Here is a 20226-nt window from a genome sequence, read left to right on the forward strand (position 1 = left end):
TTCTTGTACAGCTGCAACATGACCTCCCAACTCCTGTACTCAATGCACTGACCAATAAAGACAAGCACACCAAGCGCCTTCTTCACTATCTTGTCTCCCTGTGACACCACTTTCAAGGAAATGAATGGTATACATTTAGAACGAGGTTAGATAAGTAAATGAAGGAGAATGCCATGAGAAAGGATAGGGCTAGATGAATAATGACGGAATGACACTCCTGTGGAGGGAAAAGGATCTGTTGAGTGGCCTGACTCTGGGATGTAAATTTGATGTAATATTACTAGGAATCAGAACAAATTGTGAAAGTTCATCTGCTGAACTTTAAGAAGCCAGAATTGCCTTACCAATCCCTTCCCCTGAGGAAGGGAAGTGATTGGAACCTGTACATCAGCATGTGGAAAAGTGCTTCCTCTCCAATTAACAAAAGCAAATGTCACAGTGAAATGAAAGTGTGCGCTCTGTCGATTAACCAGATATCTTCCCAGCTCGAATTCAAGAGAAGAATTAATCCAAGTGTATAGACACGGGGGAATGTAATGCAGTGTTGATGGTTCCTGAATTGTAATAGACTATTAATTCAAAGATTGTGATATTATGTTTTGCTGTGGGAGTTTGAAAATCCAAACTTAATTATTAAAATATGGAAAGAAGGAAGTTGGTATCAGTGAAAGTGACCTTGAAGCTGCCTTTCTTGTCAAAATCCAACTGGTTCACTCAGGTTCTTTAGGGGATGATATACTACCAGCCCGCCGACTCCCACAGCTACCTAGACGGCACCTCCTCCCACCCTACCTCCTGTAAAAATGCCATCCCTTATTCCCAATTCCTCCGCCTTCACCGCATCTGTTCCCAGATGACCAATTCCATCTCAGAAAGTCCCAGATGGCCTCCTTCTTCCACCATCACAACTTCCTTCCCCACATGGTTGACGATGCCCTCTAGCACATTTCCTCCACTTCACTCACCACCGCCCTTGAACCCCCACTCCTCCCAACTCGACAAGGACAGACCACCCGCCCAGTCCTCACCTTCCACCCCACAAACCTCCGCATACAATGCGTCATCCTCCGCCATTTTTATCACCTACAAACGGGACCCCATCACCAGAGATATATTTTCCTGCCCATCCCTATCCGCTTTCTGTAAAGATCATTCCCTCAGCAACTCTCTTGTCAAGTCCACACCCCCCCCCCCTTTTCCCTTCCCCCGTATTATCCCAGTCCCAAGTATCTAACTCAGCACCACCCCCTGGACCTGTCAATCACTGCCCCCCTCTGACCTATCACCTTCTCCCTCACCTTCATCTGCCTTTCCCCAAAGCCCACCTCCTCTCATTTATCTCTCAGCCCCGACCCACAAGCCTCATTCCTGATGAAGGGTTTATGCCCAAAAAGTCGATTCTCCTGCTCCTCGGATGCTGCCTGACCTGCTGTGCTTTTCCAGCACCACACTCTCGACTCTGATCTCCAGCATCTGCAGTCTTCACTTTCTCCTAGTTTCTGGGTTAACAGTCTAGTGATAATGTCACTTGGCCATCGCCTCACTTTGTCTGAACCAGAGGTTTAAGCCTTCTGCTGTGCACTGTTTCAAAATGTGGTTGAGGCAGGTTCATTTTTTAAAAAGTTCACTCGTGTGTCATGGGCATCTTTGGCTGGACCATCATTTGTTGCCCACCCCTAGTTGCCCTTCAGAAGGTGGTGGAACATTCAAGAGGACGTGAGATGTTTTTTGAATAGCAGTAGTGTGCAAGAGTATGGGGGAGATGCAGGAGACTGTCATTTGGTAATAATACTCATCTAATAAGTCAGTGCAGGCACGATAGGCTGAATGGCCTCTTTCTGTACCATAACATTTGTAGGATTCTGTGCCAGTAGTCATGGATAGTCATGTGAGTGGCCCTTGGTCTTAAAGAAGTGAAGATAAGTGCTTTACTGTGACAATAACCCAAGAAATAGAAAGAAACACTTTTAATGATATTTAGGACATCGAAGAGAGGGATGGGGTCAATATTTGATAGGTCAGTAGTTGCTGAAATATCATGATGAATAAAGGACCAAAGCTGAGACCGTTTTATTTTATTCATCCATAGATGAATAAGGCCAGAATATATTGTCTATCCATAATTGCCCTTGAGAAGGTGGTGACAAGCTGTCATATGCTGTGAGTCGACCCATAATGCTGTTAGGGATTGAGCTCCCAGAGTTTGACCCAGCTGCAATGAGCAGCAATATACAGAACAACCTTGAGACAGGCGGGGAGTATTTTGTTCGGATAACCGATTGTTCAGATAACTGATTGTTCGGATAACAGATAACGTTTTTACAGGACCTTGGGATCTTGTTTGGATAATCCGAAATTCAGCTAATTGACTTTCGGATAATTGAGGTTGTTCTGTATTTTCAAATCAGGATGGTGGTGGCCTGTGAGGGAACATGCAGGTCATGGAGTTCCCAAGTATCTGCTGCCCTAAGCCCTTTCTACATGGTAGAAGATTGCAGGCACAAGTTGTAGCAATGGATCTTGTACATGGGTACATTCAGCTGGTACTGTGCCATGGTGGCGAAAGGAAAGAGTGGTGAAGGTAATGGATGTGATACCAATCAAGCGGGCTGCTTTGTCCTGGAGATTCTTGAATATCATTGGAGTTAAATCCAACCAGGCAAGCTGAGAAAATTCCATCATTTCAGACTTGTGTCTTGTAGATGGTGGATGAGCTTTGGAGAGACTCACTGAAGAATTCCCATCCTTTGACCTGCTCTTGTAGCCGTAGTATTTGTATCCATGGATGAACAGACTGGTTCAGTTTGCCAGTTCTGGTTAATGGTAACGTTGATGATGGCGTTAATAATAGATTACTGCTCCATCAACAACCTTCCCGTCATCAAAAGGTCAGAAGTGGTGATGTTTGCTGATGATTGCATAATATTTTGCACCATTCGTGACTCCTCAGGTATTGGAGCAGCCCATGTCCAAGTGCAGCAAGACCTGACTTTGGCTGATCAGCAGCAAATAATATTCACACCCAATGATCGAGCCATTTCCCCTTGACATTCAATTGTATTGCCATCATTGAAGGTCCCACTGTCAACATTGTAGTAACAATAACCTGTCAGCCTGCTAGGAGTGCGGGCAACCCTATTTGCCAGTTGGTGCCCACCTCAAAGTCATTGGTGACATCAGGAGACAGCAAGCTATTGGAAAATGTCCCACTCAGCCTTCCTCAATTCCAGAGTAAACAAGGTTCCTTCAGGAGCATAATTGCCTGCACCCCATCCCCAGTCAAAATGGCCGACATCAGGAATGGTCATCAGATCAGTTGGCTGGTCACTTTCCTGTTGTAGTTTTGTACAGCAGAGATGTTTTGAGGATTTAGCGCAAGAGTTGCGTTTGTATGGGAACACCACCCCCTGCAAGCTCCCCTCCAAGCCACTCACCATCCTGACTTGGAAATATATCGCTGTTCCTTCACTGTCTCTGGGTCAAAATCCGGGAACTCGCCCCTGATGGGCATTGTGGGTCAACCAGCAGCAGGGAGACTGCAGCGGTTCAAGTAGGCAGCTCAGCCCCACTTTCTCAAGGGGCAGCTAGGGACAGTTAATAAAAAAAAGTGCTGGCCCCAGCCAGCAATGCTCAGGTCTCACGAGCGAATCAGAAAAAAAGGTAAAAAAAAAGTAAGTGTCACGGGGGTTAAACTGGAGGAGGGTCTTGTGCAGTCGGAAATCTTCAGAGGTGCTAAAGAGCTGTGTTCTTCCTCTTGCAAAGCAGCCACTCCATGCATCAAAGCAATTAGCCCGAGTGAAGGGTGGACGACAGGAGGAGCCACTGTCATCATTATCGGAGACAACTTCTTTGATGGATTACAGGTTGTTTTTGGAACGATGCTGGTCTGGAGTGAGGTACGTCTTAAATCTTAGAATAGTATGAACCATTAAGCTGACAATTAGGCTGCAGCCCACACTGTTACACCGAGAGCAATTGGAGCTCCGTGAATGTTTAAACGTGCACGCTGAGCTTGTAAGCATCCCAGTTTGATCATTTATTTGTTTCTCAGTCTCGCCCCTTGGAGTCTACTCCCTCAGCGATGGTCAGATTGGGAGGAGCGGGATTAGTTGGTGGTGACTCTCCTCCTTTCTTTGACATTGCTTCCCTTCAGTACCTGTCTGGGTGGTTTTGCTCAGCTGCCTTTTGCTGTTACACCCATACCCTCAGGGAAAAAACCGACATCTTCTTTTGTCGACGACCCATGACTTGCCCTCACGTTGAGACGAAGAGACCCCGAGGTTCTGGTGCTTTGGTCCCCAGTCGCTTGTCCGAGCCCCCGCTGGCGTTGGCTGAGTTAATCTGGAGGCATATTGATTTTGCAGCATGGAGAAAGGCTGTTCGGCCCACCATGTTTATTTTGGTCATCAAGCACTTGTCTGTTCTAATACAATTTTGTTTCCAGCATTTGACCCATAGCCTTGGTGTTTTAAGTGCTGACCCAAATACCACTTAAACGTCTTAAGGAGTTCACACCTCTCCCAGCTTTTCAGGTACATACACACCACCCTCTGAGTGAAAACATTGTTTCCTCCAATCTCCTGTGAACCTCCTGCTCCTTACCTTATAACAATGCTCCGGGATAGTAATAATATTGTAGAATCCCTACAGTGTGGAAACAGGCCATTTGTCCCAGCAAGTCCACACTGATCCTTCGATGTATAGTCCACCAAAACCCATTTTCTTTGACTAATGCATCTAACCTACACACTCCTGACCCACCCAATTCCTGTAACCTTAAATTTCCCATGGCTTACCCACCTAACCTATACACCCCTGAACACTATGGGCAATTTAGCACGGTCAATCCACCTAACCTGCACATCGTTGGATTGTGGGAGGAAACCCACGCAGACACGGGGAGAATGTGAAAACTCCACACAGACAGTCGCCTGAGGCTGGAATCAAACCTGGGTCCCCGGTGCTGTGAGGCAGCAGTGCTAACCGCTGAGCCACCGTGCTACCCTCTACTCGGGGGAAAATGTTCTCCCTATCTATGATCTCAATGCTCTTCATAATTTTGTATCATGTCCCTGCCCGTTTCAGCCTTCTCTGCTCTAGGGAAAACATCCTCAATGTAATCTCTCTTACAACATCGGGGTTGGTGAGGATATAGGGGCTCTCTGTCTCTGTCCCTGTATAGATCCACTCCCCCTTTCTACCAGAACATGCATGTGTTCAATATCCTGGTGGGAATAGGATTGGACTTGACTGTGATTATATCATCGCCTTCAGTGCAGGATAGCAGAGGGCGTCCAGAGTCCAGTAGCTGCCCCTGGAGAGAGTAAATTTAAAAGATAAAAGAAACCTGCGCATAGGAGAGAAAACAGCAGCCCATAGCAAATGTTAGATTCGCAGCAAATGTTTGAGTGATTTAGATTAGATTACATTACAGATTTAGATTACATTACAGTGTGGAAACAGGCCCTTCGGCCCAACAAGTCCACACCGACCAGCCGAAGCATAACCCACCCATACCCCTACATTTACCCCTTACCTAACACTACGGGCAATTTAGCATGGCCAATTCACCTGACCTGCACATCTTTGGACTGTGGGAGGAAACCGGAGCACCCGGAGGAAACCCACGCAGACACGGGGAGAACGTGCAAACTTCACACAGTCAGTCGCCTGAGGCGGGAATTGAACCCGGGTCTCTGGCGCTGTGAGGCAGCAGTGCTAACCACTGTGCCACCGTGCTGCCCACTGCCACCGTGCCACCCACTCTTGGCAGAGAGAGAGGGAGATTCTGTTTCTCCTTTGAATACTTAATAATTTGGAAGTAAACAGAAACAGCGAGAGTATAAAAGTTTGGAAAACTGAAGTGAAATCCTCTGCAGTCAGATCAAGCCATTAAATTGCACACATCAAGGCTTCACAAACAGGAACTGAATAGATAGTTGGATGATTTTATTGGTAACAAGGTGAATGTTGGTGCAAATGTCAGGAGAACACTCTTAATGGTTTCTAGAGCACTCCTGAGAATATTTTCTCCTGGTACACTCTTACCAAGAACCCTTACGGTTTCAAAAATCTCCCCTTAATTTTCTGCTCGGCAGTCTGTCCATTGAGAACACAATAAACTCACCTCGTGCTTTCTTGAGTCCGTTGGAAGGTTTGTCGTGAATCTTGGATTTATTTTTCTCTCTGTTTCCGGGCCAGCTGATCACGCCTCATGCCATCCGAGTGCAGACCCCCCCACGGCACATCCCAGGAGTGGTGGAAGTTACGCTGTCCTACAAATCGAAGCAGTTCTGTAAAGGAGCACCAGGGAGGTTTGTCTACACAGGTCAGTGATGATGTGGGGGGGTGGGGGGAGCGGGAGGGGATTACAACTATACACCCCATGCTGGGAATATACCCCAATAAAAGCAAAATATTGCAGCTGCTGGAGATGGAAAAATAGAACATAGGCGCAGGAATAAGCCATTCGGCCCTTCAATCCTTTATTGGTCAGAGTATTGAGTGCAGGAGTTGGGAGGCCATTTTGCAGCTGTGCAGGACATTGGTTAGGCCACTGTTGGAATATGGATTAGTGGTGCTGGAAGAGCACAGCAGTTCAGGCAGCATCCAAGGAGCTTCGAAATCGACGTTTCGGGCAAAAGCCAACGTCGATTTCAAAGCTCCTTGGATGCTGCCTGAACTGCTGTGCTCTTCCAGCACCACTAATCCAGAATCTGGTTTCCAGCATCTGCAGTCATTGTTTTTATCTCACTGTTGGAATATTGTATGCAATTCTGGTCTCTTTCCTATCGGAAAGATGTTGTGAAACTTGAAAGGGTTCAGAAAAAATTTACAAGGATGTTGTCAGGGTTGGAGGGTTTGAGCGATAGGGAGAGGCTGAATAAGCTGGGGTTGTTTCCCCTGGTGCTTCGGAGGCTGAGGGGTGACCTAATAGAAGTTAATAAAATTAAGAAGGACTTGGATAGGGTAAATAGACAAGGTTTTTTTCCCTGGGGTGGGGGAATTCAGAACTAGAGGGCATAGGTTTAGGGTGAGAGGGGAAAGATATAAAAGAGACCTAAGGGGCAACATTTTCACACAGAGGGTGGTACATGTGTGGAATGAGCTGCCAGAGGAAGTGGTGGAGGCTGGTACAATTGCAACATTTTAGAGGCATTTGGATGGGTATATGAATAGGAAGAGTTTGGAGGGATATGGGCTGGGTGCTGGCAGGTGGGACTAGGTTGGGTTGGGATATCTGGTCGGCGTGGACGGGTTGGACCGAAGGGTCAGTTTCCATGCTGTACATCTCTATGACTCTGTAAGCCTGCACCACCATTTCATATGATCATGGCTGATCGTGCAATTTCCGTACTCCGTTCCTATTTTCTCTCCATACCTCAAATCTGAAATAAAAATGCTGGAGATGCTCAGCATTTCTCTCCTCTGCCTGACACTTACAGGTTCCTGGGGGAGCACTATGACAAGGCACATCCTTATAACTGCATGGGAGGAGGACACTCAGCCTCTTGGCCCTCTTTCAAAGAGCTATCTGTTGAGTCCCTTTTATCTTGTTATTTCCCCCAGGAGTCCAAAATTATTTTTTTCAAATGTTTACCCAACTCTTTTTTGAAGTTTCAGTTCCCAATACCCTTTCAAACAGTTCATTTTGGAGTGTTAACAACTCATTTCATGGAAAGATTAAATTGCTCATCTCTCCATCCAGTGCTTTTGACAATTGTCATAAAACCGTACCCACTGGTTAGGAAGTCACCAGTCAATAGAAACAGTTCCCTCTTAGTTCTTAAATCAAAACCCCCTCGTAATTTTGAGCACCTCCATTCAGTCTCCTATCCACATAACGTTCTTAAATATCCCTTTGACGTGGACTTTTGTGTCTCTCTGTCATGTCAGTCAGCAGGACGACCTCTAACATCTCAGCATGATTAGGAATTGTCTGCCAAAAATGCTGTCAGTCAGAGAATAGTCATAATGAAATAATAATTATGCAAGAATACTGAATACTTAGAGGCCAGCATCTCATCACCATTCACTCTTTCTTTACAAATGCATCTTTTTTAATTGCCTTTCACTGAGTCAGGCATTCAGAGCATCAACATCCCTGACATTCATCCTTTTATGTCAGCCCCTGATTGGACCAGATTATCAGCCCCAATCAGGGAACTCATATTCTATGAGGTTCAGGTGACCAACCTCCTTACAATCACTCCATTGCCATCTTCAGTGCTTTCAGGGAGAAATTAGGTTTTGGGTTCAGAGTTGGGGAAGGAAATAAGGGGAATATAGGTGTTGAATGATTTGAGGGAGCGAGATGGAAAATATTTAGTTGGTTTTGACAAGATTCTATTTATGTTTGGATTTAAGATTAGTTCAACACACTCTATAGAGTTGTTTGGTTAACTGCTTCACCAGCAGAGACATTGTAAACCAACAAATCAATGAAGTGAGGAGTCTCCCTGGAGAGGTGGTGATACAGGATAGAGTGTGCAGACTGGGAATAGCACAGCTTAACACAGAGAGTGAAACTGAGGAGCTTGCATAGTGACTGATTCTTAGAAGTAGTTAAGGAAAATAATTTGTCAAGGAATGTATTTATTCAGTGCTTCTATTTAATTAACAATATTATGCTTTAAAAAAATCTAGACACAGTGACTCAGTGGTTAACGCTGCTGCCTCATAGCGCCAGGGATCTGGATTTGATTTCACCCTCGGGCGACTGTCTTTGTGGAGTTTTCACATTTTCCGGGTGCTCCGGTTTCCTCTCCCAGTCCAAAGGTGTGCAGTTTAGGTAGATTGACCATGGCTAAATTGAACATAGTGTCCAGAAATGTGCAGGCTAGGTGGGTTAGGCATGGGAAACGTAGGGTTACAAGAATAGGGTGAGTCTGGGTAGGATGCTTTTCGAAGAGTTGGTGTGGACACAATGGGCAGAATGGCCTGCTTCCATACTGTAGGGATTGTGTGATCTAGAGGCTGTGTCATGACTTTTTGTTGACCGTAATGGCTTACAATTGCACTTATCAGCGTTTACATAATGGTTTGGGAACACTGCTGCTGTCATTATAGATTGCCTTCGCCACCAGATTGTTATTATTTTGTTTTCTGTTATGACAGACTATTTGATGGTGACCTTTAGGTTGTAATAATAAGCCCCATTGCTTAGGGCACATTGAAAACTCCTTTCTAACCATTAGATTCATCAAAATGATATGCTTTTGTCAGGCTGACAACACTCTCACGGAGTATCACTGGATAATCTGTTGCTCAGGTGTCTGGGAGCCGATAGTTCGAAAAATAGATTTGCTTATTAAATGTATTATTCAACAGACTTGGAATTACAAAAAAAAGAAATCTACCAACAGCAAATTGGGAATAAAAGGGATCAACACATCATGGAATATTGATGAATCCATAAACACTAGGCCAGACTATGTTACTGTGAAGAGAGCTGTGTTAACTCATTCAGAGGCCGCGGACTCTTTGGTCAACATTATTTTGGGGATCAATCAGTTTATTCACCTGCTGAAGGATAAAGACTTGCTTGATGGAGTATTTGAATGGTTTTACTGTATTATGAATGAGAAATTGTTCTCATTTCTGGTGTCCAATGACCGTAAGTGATGCAAGGCAACAGTGGCAACTCTTAGACTCATATGGACAGAAACAGACATAAGCCCCAAACTGGCCCATATCCCTCTAATCTTTTCTTATTCATGTACTTATCGAGATGTCTTTTAAACGTAATTGTGCTTGCATCCATCTCTGTGTGTTCATTCCACATGCAAACCACCCCCTGTGTAAAAGAAATTGCCCCATGTCTTTTTTAAATCTATCTCCTCTCACCTTAAAAATATGCCTCTTAGTCTTGAAATCCCCCATCCTAGGAAAAAAGACAACTACCTTTAACTCTATCTATACCTCTCATTATTTTATAAACGCCTATCAGTTCACCTCTCAACCTTACACATTCCTGAAAGGTCCCAGCCTGTCAACCTCTCTTTATAACTCGGACCTTCCACATCCAGCAACATTCTGGTAAATCTCTTCTGAACCCTCTCCAGGTTTATATAATCAGTCCTATAACTGGCTGACCAGAACTGGATTCAAGACCCAGTCATAAAAGATTTTTGAATTGGTTACGAAAGGAGTTAATGGAACAGGTGGCCAGAAACCTGGTCAAGAGCTTACTTAATGTAAGAGCGAGGTGGCGGGGTTATGGAGGGATTTCCTAGGGTTTCGAGCCAAGGCAGCTATAGGCAAAGCTGCCAATGGTGAGGCACTATGAAGTACAATAAATAGGATCATGGGTTATGGGGAGAAGGTCGGGAAATGGGGTTAAGGAACAAATATGCCATGATCGAATAGTGGAGCAGATTTAATGGGCCAAATGGCCTAATTTGGCTCCTATATCTTATGGTCTTGTTAACAATGGAACGAGCAATAGGAAACCAGGAGCATCTGCATGGCCACAATGTGTTCTAGTGTTGGCCCTTACTGATGTCATGCTTAATGAGCCAATTTTATATTTTCATTGTCCAACTACATAAAAACATAGAAAACAGCAGCAGAATCAGGCCATTCAGCCCTTGGGGCCAGCTGCAAAATGAGCATGGCAGATTGCCCGACTAAGGGGCAGCACAGTGGCTCAGTGGTTAGCACTGCTGCCTCACAGCGCCAGGGACCCAGGTTTGATTCCAACCTTGGGCAAGAGTCTATGTGGAGTTTGCACATTCCCTGCGTGTCTGTGTGGATTTCCACTGGCTGCTCTGGTTTCCTCCCACAATCCAAAGATGTGCAGGTCGGGTGAATTGGCCATGCTAAATTGCTCATGGTGTTCGGGAATGTGTAGGCTAGGTGCATTAGTCAGGGGTAAATACAGGGTAGGGAAATGGGTCTGGGTGGGTTACTTTTCAGAGGATCATTGTGGACTTGTTGGGCCGAAGGGCCTGTTTCTCATCTCAGCACCCTGTTCCTGTTTCTCCCCATACTCTTTAGACTGATCATCCTTATCTAACTCCTTCTTCAAAACATTCAAAGTTCTAGCGTTAACCACTTCCTGCGGCAGAGAGCTCAACAAACTCGCCACTCTCTGGGTGAAGAGATGTCTCCTCATCTCAGTCCTAAATGGCCTACCTATAGTCTGGTACTGTGAACCAAGACGAGATATGTCAGCAGTGGGATTGGCATGCTAGTCATAAATTTCACGCTGATGAAATGAAATGAAAGTTGCTGTAATACCAGAGGGACATCCATAGGCTGCACTCTCATGAAGGAAAGACAATGGGTGATGGAGAATATATTTCTAAGGTGAGAGGCGAAAGATTTAAAAGGGACTTGAGAAGTGAACCTTTCAAACAGAGGGTGGTTTGTACGTAGAACGAGCTGCCAGAGGAAGTGGTAGATCCAGATACAGTCGCAACATTTAAAAGATATTTAGACAGGTACATGAATCAGAAAAGTGTAGAGGCATAAATGTAGGCAAACGGGGATGAGTTCAGTTTAGGAAACCTGGTGAGCATCGATAAGTTGGACTGAAGGGTCTGTTTCCGTGCTGTGTGACTCTATGAGAGGGGCAATTTTGAGGGGCTCTTCATGGTGAACTCAGCCAGAACAGGACTCAGACCTGCAGGAGCTGGCATCACTCAATCACACACCAGCTATCCAACCAACTGAGCAAACCGACATCACTGCCAGCACCACCAGCTGCAGCAGCGACCATCACCACTATTCCATGCACATGTAGATGTATGAGCGATTTTCCATTTGCCTGACATTTAATTGGAATAGTGTAAAATTGCTCCCCTGTATTTACTGTGCTGGAACCCTTTGGAATGTTAAATGCCTTTATTGAATCTGTTCAAATCCTTCTCTAACCTCCTTCACTCTCTCAATGTAACTGAAGTCCCGCCTAGTATTCAAGTAACTCTCCTCTGCACCATCTCCAAGGCCTTGACATCCTCCTTAAATTGTGGTTCATTTCAACCCAATATACCAACTGAGGCCTTAACAGATTTACAAGGTATTTGTAATATCCTAATAAACTGTGACTATTTCAGGTCTCTATGTTTAGGGTCTATCATGTCTTAATTGTTCCTGTTGCAATAAAGCATGATTGGTCCAGTGACAAAAAATGTGCTTTTGATTCATGTTGAGTGATGTTTATAATATCAATCTCCATTACAATATCTTCCATTTAGATTAAATGATGTGCAAATAACAGAACCTAGTTTTGAGGCCCTAACTCCCTCTGAGAATGCTCTGTGGAGTCAGGGAATATACATCCCAAAGTGAGCAACTTCAAACACTCACATGAGCAGTCTTCCTGATTAGATTTCCTACAGTATGGAAACAGGCCCTTCGGCCCAGCGAGTGCACACGGACCCTCCGAAGAGTAACCCACCCAGACCCATTCCCCCACCCATATTCGCTCCGGACTAACACAACGGGCAATTTAGCACAACCAATTCACCTGACCTGCATATCTTTGGATTGTGGGAGGAAATCAGAGCACCAGGTGGAAACCCACGCAGACACGGGGAGAATGTGCAAACTCCACACAGACAGTCACCCGAGGCTGGAATAGAACCCGGGTCCCTGATGCTGTGAGGTAGCAGTGCTAACCACTGAGCCACCTTGCCACCCTGACCATGAGCTTTAGAGGTAAAACAGGCCGGTATGTAACTATCTTGGCTTGTCCATGCTATACTCTCATGTGTAGCTGAGATCACAATTTATGATCTCTTCAGCATTTGTCGCTGTGCTTCAAGATTTGCTCATTGTAGATTGTCTCACTAATAAAGGGACAATTATGAGAAGGGGGAGGCATCAGTTCAAGACTGAGGGTGTTGCTCTTAAATGCACGCAGTGTACAGAACAAGGTTAATGAGCTCTCCGTGTAGATTGAAATTGGTGGGTGTGATGTTGTGGGTGTCCCAGAGACATGGTTGCAAGAGATTCAGAGCTGGAAACGAAATGTCCAAGAATACATGTCCTCTCGAAAGGACAGAGAGACAGGCAGAGGGTTGCCTTGCTAATAAGATATGAAATCAAATCAACAGCAACAAGTGACAGAGTCAGGAGGCATAGAATCTTTGTGGGTAGAGTTGAGAAACCGCAAAAGAATAAACACCCTGATGCGAGTTATGTACAGGCCTCCTAGCGGTAGTCAGGAGATAGAAAAGACACATAAGGAATGCACCATTATAATATTCATGGGGGGGGTTTGAGAGTGCAGGTGGCCTGGGAAAATTAGGAGAGAGGCAGAAGACAGGAATCTACAGGCCAGTTTGCCTGACCTCAGTCATTGGTTAGATTTTAGAATGTGCAAACTCCACACAGACAATCACCCAAGGCTGGAATTGAGTCCAGGTCCCTGGTGCTGTGCAGCAGCAGTGCTAACCACTGAGCCACTGAACCACCATGCCACTCCAGATGAGATCTATTTGGATTTCCAGAAGGCCTTTGACAAGGCACTATACGGGAGGCTGCTAAGTAAGAGCTCATGATGTTAGGGATAGGGTACTGGCATGGGTAGGGGATTGGCTGACTGGCAGAAGTTAGAGAGTAGGAATAAAGGGGTCTTTTTCACGTTAACAGCCAGTGACTAGTAGAGTACTGCAGTGGTCACTGTTGGGACCACAGCTATTCATGTTGTACAGTAATGATCTGGTCAAAGGAGCAGAGGACATTGTTGCAAAGTTTGCAGGTGACACAAAGATAGATGGAGGGACAGATAGTGTTGAGGAAGGAGAGGGACTGCTGAAGGGCTTGGTCATGCTAGGAGAATGGGCAAAGAAGTAGCAAATGGAATACAATGTGGGAAATATGACATTATGGACTTTGGTAGGGAGAACTGTAGCTACTGAGTAAGATAAGGTCCGATGGTGTCAAAGGCAAGGCGCTGGCAATGATAGAGGCTTGGCTGACTGCAGAAAACAGAGAGTGGGGATAAAAGGGTCATTCTCAGGGTGGCAGCCAGTGACAAGTGGTGTTCTGCAAGGCTCCACAACTTTATATATTAACGATCTAGATGAAGGAACTGAGGGCATTCTGGTTACGTTTGCAGATGATACAAAGATAGGGAGAGGGACAGGTAGCATTGAGGAGATGGGGAGGCTGCAGAAGGATTTGGACAAGTTAGGAGAGTGGGCAAAGAAGTGGTAGATGGAGTACAACCTGGGAAAGTGTGAGAATAGAAGCATGGACTATTTACAAATGGGGAGAAAATTCAGAAATCTGAAGTGCATAGAGACTTGGGAGTTCTAGTCCAGGATTCTCTCAATGTAAACTTGCAGGTTGTGTCTATACCAAGTAAGGCATTTATTTTGAGAGGACTTGAATATGAAAGCACTGATGTACTTCTGAGGCTCTATAAGGCTCTAGTCAGACCACATTTGGAGTATTATATGCTGTTATGGGCCCCATATCTTAGGAAGGATGTACTGGCCCTGGAGTGTGTTCAGAGAAGGTTCACAAGAATGGTCCCGGAATGAAAAGCGTAACATATGGGAATGTTTGAGGACTCTGGGTTTAAACACAGTGGAGTTTAGGAGAATGAGGAGGGATCTAATTGAAACATAAAGAATACTGAATGGCCAGGACAGAATGGATGTTGGGAAGGTGTTACCATTGGTAGGAGAGACTTGGATCCGAGCGCACAGCCTTAGAGTAAAGGGAAGACCTTTCAGAAAAGAGATAAGAGGAAACTTCTTCAGCCAGACAGTGGTGAATCTATGGAATTCACTGCCACGGAAGGCTGTGGAGGCCAGGTCATTGTGTACATTGAAGACTGAGATCGATAGGTTCTTGAGTATCAAGGGGATCAAGAGTGACAGGGAGAAAGCAGGAGAATGGGCTTGAGAAACTTATCAATCATGATTGAATGACAGAGTAGACTCAATGGGCTGAATGGACTAATTTCTGTCCCTATGTCTTATGGTCATATACTAATTTCAAAATAGGGAAAGGCTTCAGTAATCTAAAGCACAAAGGGACTTGGGTGTCTTAGTTCAGGATTCTCTTATGCAACTTCAGTTGGTAGTTAAGAATGTAAATGCAATATTAGCATTCTTCCCATGATCCAAAGACATGCAGGTTAGCTGGATTGGCCATGCTAAATTGCCCATAGTGTTCAGGGTTGTATAGGTTAGGGGTAAATGTAGGGGAATGGGTTTGGGTGGGATACTCTTTGGAGGGTCAGCATGAACTGATTGGGCCAAAGGGCCTGTTTCCACACTGTAGGGGTTCTATGATTCTATGACTGGATAAATAGTCAGCCTAGGAGATTGAATAGCTGCTAATGGGAATGATTAGTGTCTGACAATAGGTAGTGTGTAATAGCAAACCATGTGACAACAAGGCCTGGTGTTTGGGAGTTGAGATAAAGACATTGGAGAAGGTGCCTCAACTCCTAAAATTGTTGAACTCGATATTGAGTCCAGAGGCTGTAGAGTTCCAAAGTGGAAAATGAGATGCTGTTCTTGCAGCTTGTCCTGAGTTTCACTGGAGCACTGCAACAAGCCTGAGACAGAGAAATTGGCCAGGGAACAGGGTGGTGGGTTAAAGTGACAGACAACATGGAAGCTCAGGGCTTTTTAACAGAAGTCACCATGATGTATTTGGCAAACTCAGAACTACATGGAGCCCACGATTATCAAAGTAGATTAATGTCAAATGGGCGGAGAAGGAATGAATGACTGTAGTCTAGAATGATCAAGCAAAGAATACGGAAATCACTTGCATCTATCTCACTCACTCACCAGTTTTCCATTCGTGATTGAGGTGAGGGTGATGGTTCAGGTGGTTGTGTGATGAAGGAGCGGCGCTCTGAAAGCTCATGCTTTCAATTAAACCTGTTGGACTATAACCTGGTGTTGTGTGATTTTTAACATTGGCACAAGGATATCGATAAAAAGTAGGATGAGGTCCTGAAAGTAGAATTTAGGGACCTCGACAAGAGACTGAAACAAGGTTCTTTAACCAATGACCTCAAAGTTGCTGTCAAGTATCATGGTGAGTGTAGAAATAGGAAGATCAAGGAAGAGAATACGTGGGTGGAAAAAAATGCTGTCTAGGATTTCTTGGTCTTTGAATGAGTTCTGGGGTGGGTGAGACCTGTAAAAGGAGGAGTGTTACGTCTTAGCAGGACTGGGAGTCCTAGCATTGCAGGTAGATTTGCTAGTGCTTTTGGAGAGGGTTTAAACTTGCTCATCAAGGGATGGGACCCTAAGAAGGACTAACAGCAGAACTGATTATGGGAAGTATAAAAGCTGTAAATGTAAATGGAGAGCAGCAGGAACAAATCCTAGAATGACTCAGTGAAGATTGGAGTGGTGCTGGAAAAGCACAGCAGGTCAGGCAGCATCCGTGGAGCAGGAAAATCGACATTTCGGGCAACATCGATTTTCCTGCTCCTCGGATGCTGCCTGACCTGCTGTGCTTTTCCAGCACCACTCTAATCTTGACTCTAATCTCCAGCATCTGCAGACCTCACTTTCGCCGAGTCAAATTACAGTGTACTGTTTAAAAGTCAGAAGCCCTCTATCTGAATGATTTCACAAGACAGTGCAAGGAGAAGTAAAAGCATATGATTTAATTCCTCGAATGAAAACATGGCTGCAAGATGACTAAGATTGGGTAAAGAATATTTAAGAGTATATGAGATATATAGAAGTTTAGCATAAGGGTCAAAAAGAGATGGGGTAATGCTGATAATGAGGGATAGGTCTAGTGTCAGTGACAGTTAAAAACAACAAGGAGCGACATTGCTTTATTGACCACCAATCAGTCACGGTAATCTAGAGCACAGTATACATCAGGAAAGCAAAGAGACATACAGCAAGGGAAATGCAGTATTCATGGGTGACTTCAATCCACATAGAGATTGGGTAAAACTAACAGGCACCAATTCCATGAACAATTAATTCCTGGAATGTGTTTGGGATAGTTTTCTGGAGCAAATTGTTGAGGAGCTCAACTACCGCACAAGGGCTTTTGTAGACCTGGCAATATGCAATGAGAAAAGGACAATTAATGATCTTATTATGAAAGAACCCTGAGAGAATAGTAACCACGCAAGGATAGGAGTTTTTCAGAAAGTTTGAAAAAGATATAGTTCACTCTGAAACTCGGGTCTTATTTCTGAATAAGGGAATTATGAATGTATGAGGAAGAAGTTGGCTGTGGTGGATTGGAAAAGTACATTAACAGGATTGATGGTAGACAGGTCCTGGCTAGTATTCAAAGAAGTAATGCTTGCTTTTTAAAATAACATGCATTCCCTTAAGGCAAAAATACACAATAGGAAGACTGAAGGAGACATGAGTAACAAGAAAGTGAAAGATAGTATTAGATCAAAGGAAGATGCTCATAAAGTTGCAAAACTAAAAATTGAAAGCCTGAGAATTGGAAAGTTTTTTTTATGCACCAAAGGAGTACATCAAAGTTGCTAATGGAAGAGAGTATATAATATGGAAGGAGAAAAGTAAAAGCAGATTATAAAAGCTTCTACAGGTTTGTAAAATGGAAAAGATTAGCATAGACAAACGTGAGGCTATTACAAGCAAAGACAGGAAAATTTGTAATAGGAGATTGGGCTATGGCAGGGAAGCTAAGTAAGTATATTATATCTGTCAACACAGAGGAAAACAAGAGATGTGCCCCATGAAACAATTATGATCCAAGTGAGAGTGTTCAACTGAAAGACATTAGTATCAGTAAAAAAAAGGTAGAATTGGTGAAATTAATGGGACTGAAAGTTGATGAATTCCTGGTACCCGATTACCTTCGCCCTGGAGTATTAAAAGAGATTTTTGATGCATCAGTTGTCATTTTTCAAATGCTACTTGTTCTGTAGTGGTGCCTGCAAATTGAAAGGCTTCAAATGTAGCTCCACTGTTTCAGAAAGAAAATTGGGAATTTCAGACTTGTTAGCCTGGCATCAGTTGGAAGGAAAATATTAGATTCTACAATAAAGGAAGTGATTACTGGATATTGACTGTCAGAATGGACAGAATCAATGTGGATTTATGAAGGGAAATCATGTTTGACAAACTTGGAGAATTTTTTTTGAGGATGTTGTTAGATTAGCTTATATTCTCTACAGAGTGTGTCGATAAGGGAGAATCAGCCAATATAGTGTACTTAGGAGTTCAGAAAACATTCAGTAAAATTCCACATAGGAAGTTAGCAAACAAAGTTAATACACATTGGCTCAATGGTAATGGATTAGCATGGATTGATGGTTGGTTAACAAGCAAGGATCACTGCTGTTCATAAACTATATCAATGATTTGGATGTGGAGTCAATTGCAACATTTCAAGATTTTTCAGATGATACCCTCTAACAACATTCAAGAGATTTGACACCATCCAGGACAAAGCAGCCGGCTTGATTGGCACATCCATAAGCATCCACTCTGCCCACCACCGGCGCTTGGTGAGAGCAATGTGTACTATCTACAAGATGCACTACAGAAATTCACCAAAGATCATAAGATAGCACCTTTCAAACCCACGGCCACTTCCATCTAGACGTACAAGGGCAGCAGATATATAGAACACCACCACCTGCAAGTTCCCCTCCAAGCCATTCACTATCCTGACTTGGAAATATATCACCACTCCTTCACTGTCACTGGGTCAAATTCCTGGAATTCCCTCCCTAAGGGCATTGTGGGTCAACCCACAGCACTTGGACAGCAGCAGTTCAAGAAGGCAGCTCATCACCACCTTCTCAAGGGCAACTAGGGACGGGCAATAAATGCTGGCCTAGCCAGCCACTCCCACATCCCATGTATGAATAAAAACAATGTAAATAATATGTTAACTAAATAAATTTGTGAGGAAGAACAGAGGTACAGAGTACTGTATTACTTAAATGCTGAGAGATTGAGACTGTCGGTATCCATCAAGACCGAGGTGTCCTTGCTCATAAGTCATTGAAAGCTTGCAGGCAGGTACAAAAAGCAATTTGGAAGATAAACAGAATGTTTTATCACAATAGGCTTTGAGTACAGGAGCAAAGAAACCTAGTTTTATTTGTATAGAAGTCTGGTGAGGCTGCACCTGCTGTACTGAGGGCTGTTCTGGTCCCCTTGCCTATGGTAGGAGAGTGCAACAAATGTTCACCAGACTAAATCCAGGATGGTGGGGCTGAAGTGAATGTGAGGAAACTGGGACTGTATTCTCTAGAGGCTAGAAGAATGACAAGTGATTACATAGAAACTTGCGAAGCTCTTAAAAGGATAGAAAAAAAGATGCAGAAATTGTACTTCCCCTGGCTGTGGGGTCTAGAGCTGGGGGACACAAGTCCTCAAAGAATCTTGGATGTTTCAATATGGTCATCACTAATTCTTTTGTATTCCATTGAGTATAAGCCCAACCTACTCAACTCCCTCATTATAAAATCCCTCAATATCCTGACCAACCTAGTGAACCTTCTCTGGACTGCCTACAGCGCCGGGGTATTGATCTTGAGATAAAGGGCTGAAAGCTGCTTGCTTTCCCCATTACCTGCCCCATTTAGATAGTAGCTTATAGTGATTCATGAACAAGGACCTCCAGTTCCCTCAGTGCTGCAGTCTTTCTCCAGTTTACTCATATTCAGCTCCTCCTCTCTTTCTGCCAAAGTCATCACCTCACATTCTCTCATGTTATGCTCCCCCCTCCCAAGTTTTTACCCATTGACTTAACCTGTGTATTTCTCTCCCCAAACCCTTTTTGTGCCAAATTTGCCTTCCCACCTATTTGCTGCATCAACTGCAAATGTGGCTTTAGTACAACACAGCAGCTCAGAGGTAGTGAGCAGGCAGTGGGAGGTCACCTGTCCTCCCACAAGCACCAAGTCCTAGGAAAGGGGGAAAGAGGCAACCTTGAGTTCAGCTACACAGAGGGATTTATAATGTCAGGAGCCCATTTGTTTGAGGTCAGTGTTAATGTTGGTGAGGTGAAATTCTGCCATCAGTCTCCGTGGGCCAGGAGAGGTGGAAATGGCAGCCCCTTGCAGTGTTGGGCAAAGCCCGGGCAGTGAAGTCCTGACTTCTGCCACTCCCTGACAGCAATGGTCACCTGATGCTACAATTTAATTACAACCGCTGCCTGTAAGGTTGAGCAGGGGTGGAGGAACGCTGGTGGCTTGATTGCGGGGGGTGGTTAAGTGTGTGACAGGGAGTGTGGATGGAGGCGACATGATGAAGTGACAGGCCTTTGCAGTTCTGTTCGGAA

General features: G+C 44.4%; 1 protein-coding gene across 7 annotated transcripts in view; it reads left to right on the forward strand.

Moving 5' to 3' along the window:
* Window positions 1-20226, forward strand: part of LOC122551859 (transcription factor COE3-like) — a 474992-nt gene that overhangs the window by 341042 nt on the left and 113724 nt on the right. For 6 of the 7 annotated variants that reach the window (XM_087991763.1, XM_087991769.1, XM_087991775.1 and 3 more), the window contains exons 9-10: window positions 3763-3896; window positions 6202-6328. In XM_087991763.1, the coding sequence (XP_087847889.1) occupies window positions 3763-3896; window positions 6202-6328 (261 nt within the window). The remainder of the gene's footprint in view (window positions 1-3762; window positions 3897-6201; window positions 6329-20226) is intronic. The other variant, XM_087991765.1, reaches the window with a different exon arrangement.

The sequence above is a fragment of the Chiloscyllium plagiosum genome, unplaced genomic scaffold (genome assembly GCF_037043375.1).
Source record: "Chiloscyllium plagiosum isolate Xiang-an unplaced genomic scaffold, Cpla_swu_hap1 HiC_scaffold_1, whole genome shotgun sequence".
Lineage (NCBI taxonomy): Eukaryota > Metazoa > Chordata > Chondrichthyes > Orectolobiformes > Hemiscylliidae > Chiloscyllium > Chiloscyllium plagiosum.